General features: G+C 35.9%; 1 protein-coding gene across 1 annotated transcript; it reads right to left on the bottom strand.

Moving 5' to 3' along the window:
- Positions 1-319: 319 nt before the first annotated feature.
- Positions 320-2,649, bottom strand: LOC107766391 (uncharacterized). The gene is made up of 6 exons (XM_075235249.1): positions 2,515-2,649; positions 2,258-2,327; positions 1,826-2,002; positions 1,163-1,261; positions 821-1,066; positions 320-717 (listed from the first exon to the last, which is right to left on the bottom strand). The coding sequence occupies exons 2-6, from the start codon at positions 2,318-2,320 to the stop codon at positions 421-423; spliced, it is 882 nt and encodes a 293-aa protein (XP_075091350.1). The 5' UTR covers positions 2,321-2,327; positions 2,515-2,649; the 3' UTR covers positions 320-420.
- Between the last annotated feature and the right edge of the window lie 381 nt (positions 2,650-3,030).

Here is a 3,030-nt window from a genome sequence, read left to right as displayed (position 1 = left end):
TACTTTGGAAAGATTTTTCAGCATTTTCTTATGAAGACATGGTCAAGAGAGTACAATACATCAGCGTAAATGATTTACTTTTTACGGGAAAAATAACTTAAAAATTGTGCTGCTTACATCGTGAAATATTTGTTTACTTCCCTTTATCGATCTACAATGGTATAGTATCTACTTGTCTAGAATGCGTTTCCTTTTCTGTACATTGGATTACTAATATTGATTATGTAGGTCTGGGTGCTTAGAAAACTTCATGTACTATCATACTTAAACATTATTTTAGGAGCGATCGAACTATATATGGAATTATCGAAGAACTGAATTAAACATAGGGATTGCTTTTTAAAGCATTGAAGATGCACAACATAATACACTGTTTAAGCCGTACACTAGGAGTTGCTATTATAGACAAGTGAAGTATGGTTAGCTTGCAGCTGATGCAACACTCACTGGCACAGGCATTATGGAGCGTCCAATATTATCATTAACATGGGATGGCAAATCGTCAAAGCCCCAAAATTTAGCAGTTTTAACATCTTCCTTAGCCATCAATCTGGAAAATTCTTCATGATCGTAATGCAATGTGGCTTTTCCCCCAAACTCTCTTGGAAGGTTTTCAGCATCGAAAAATATCTTCATCAACTCCGTGCTCTCTTTGTTATTCGGATACACAAACTTTATCTTCGCAAATGTTTTTGCATCAATAAAGTACTTTACAACCTGCAGAGCAGTGAACAATTGGGATCAGTGATGGATCGCTTTGGAGTTTAAAAATCTGTGGGATCAGCCACTGATACATTAAATGAAGAGGGAAGAATCAAACCTTCCAAAATGCCTCGAAAAATCTAGGAGGACTATACAGAACAACTATAGCAAGCCTCTCGGGGTAATGATTCTGCAAAAGGTAAATGACATCGCGTGCAATTTTAATGGAAATGTTGGTGTTTAATGAGCATCCGCTGAAGTCAATCAACCAACACATTTGTTCTTGGCCTTCTGGTAGGTTAAGGATTGCATTCTCCAACAGATAGACTAGATGACGAACGTTACCTTCTGGAGATGATGTATTCTGTTATCGATTAAGCAGAACAATGAGAATATTAACCATTTGATATCAGACATAGAATGGATTTTATTTAAAGGTAAGATATCAAGAGTACTTAACCTGTTTCCCAGGCCTCATTATAAGTACGGTTCCCCCTAGTCGGTCACAGAAATTGGCTTTGGAAACTTTGCCAGTTTCACCTTCATGTGCTACTTCATGCTGATAAAGTGCAACATCGTCATTTCAGAATCATCTTCCAACTTCCAAGATTATACCAAAGTAAAGTTGATGAAAGAAAAACACAGAAACAAAGTTGTTCTAGTAATACTTAGTGCAGCAATAATCAAAACCATATTGTCCAATAAACTGCAGGGAGATTCACTGAACTATAATGATAAAGATAGATGTAATTTCACCATTTTGATACACTCTTTAATGTTGGAATTGCAGGGATTAGGGGCATCATTCACTCCCTCAACCATTGATAGCAGTGTTCTAAACATCCTTTAACATTTTTTGGTGCAACAGAAAGCAACCAACAAAAATTTGAATCTTAAACTAAATCAGCTTTATGATGTGTATATTCTACAGACCGAAAGTAAACACTTGCTGGAATCAAGCAACTCTTTCATAGTTTTTTAAGATATTACATTATTATCCCAATTATTTTAAATGGTACTAACTGTGACCTCGCATAGTTTGGACGACAAAGTTGGGAATACAAGAAATTAGAGATGGCAAAGGGCAAAGAGCACTCTGATTTGCAGTACAGACAAGACTTACCCAACGAATTTCTTCTGGTTTATAGGTAGATCTCCACTTGAGAGTCTCTTCCAGCATTTTCTTTGCCTTGTCAAGTTTCCAATTTCGAGCTTCTAAGTGTCGCCTCAGACACGCATCGGTGCAGAACTTTAAACTACGTCCAGATAGAGGTCCAAGAGCTGCCCTTAACTCGCAAACCTGTTTTGACTAAGAAAATTAGTTCCTGTTCTATAATTCCAGAGTACTAACTACGTCACTGACACTACTAATTCAGCTAGAAATTTTAAGATGGAACTTTAGCCTAGTAACAGAGTACTGGTTAGTTTAACTCGTAAACGTTCTATCTTTATAATATGTCGTAAGGTTAATTTGAAGGATATTGGAAAGTAAACAAGCCAGAAAAGAAATCACAAACAAGCACGATTGTTTATTTTCTGAGAATTTGCCTGTTACCTTTGCATCACGGTTAGCAGAATCATTTGCCTCATTCGTGGGGCAAAGCTTTCTCCGAAACATGGTTCCTGAATATTAAGTAAATGATTTATACGTAAGCTCTGAATTCCTGCTTCATCGTTATTAAGAAAAATTTTAAGAGTAGTAAATCAAGAGTATCCTCAAATGTCAACTTTCCGCAATTTTTTATAGGTTACCAAGGGATTTCCATTTATGGCGAAAACAAGAATAAATAAGAACCTGTTATGGACGTTCCTTTCTTGAAATGGGGCTAGGAATTAGGTGTAGAAAGTTTTGCACTTGAAAGCTTTCCTGAAAGAGAGAAAGGCAGATAGGAGGAATACTTGTGATTCGCTTGGTCTCTTTCTATGCACAAAATAGCAATTAATTCTTGAACTAACATAAAGTAAATGAAAGAGACAAAACCACGCATAGTTCTAGGGAAATCACGTAAATTTGGTGATCTTTCATTTTACAAACTTTATTAAAGAGGGAGACGGCCGGACATTGGAATTTTCGCACGCTTGGGGTCTTCTCTTTTGGTCTCTAAAATGGACTATAATGTAATTATTTATAATCAACTTAAGTTACTCCTCAAAGCTAATGTGTAAAAATTTGGATGGATCTAACAAATACTTTGAAGGTAAAAACCAACTGAACTGCTGACTAAGAATTGTTGGAAAATTCAACTAAAATTTTAGTTATTTTTCCTACACATTGCTGTAATAGGACGGCTCAGATAGTTTCCTATGATATAGGTAGCATTTAATTAA

Source organism: Nicotiana tabacum, chromosome 17, assembly GCF_000715075.1.
Source record: "Nicotiana tabacum cultivar K326 chromosome 17, ASM71507v2, whole genome shotgun sequence".
NCBI lineage: Eukaryota > Viridiplantae > Streptophyta > Magnoliopsida > Solanales > Solanaceae > Nicotiana > Nicotiana tabacum.
This window is presented reverse-complemented; position numbering and strand designations above follow the sequence as displayed.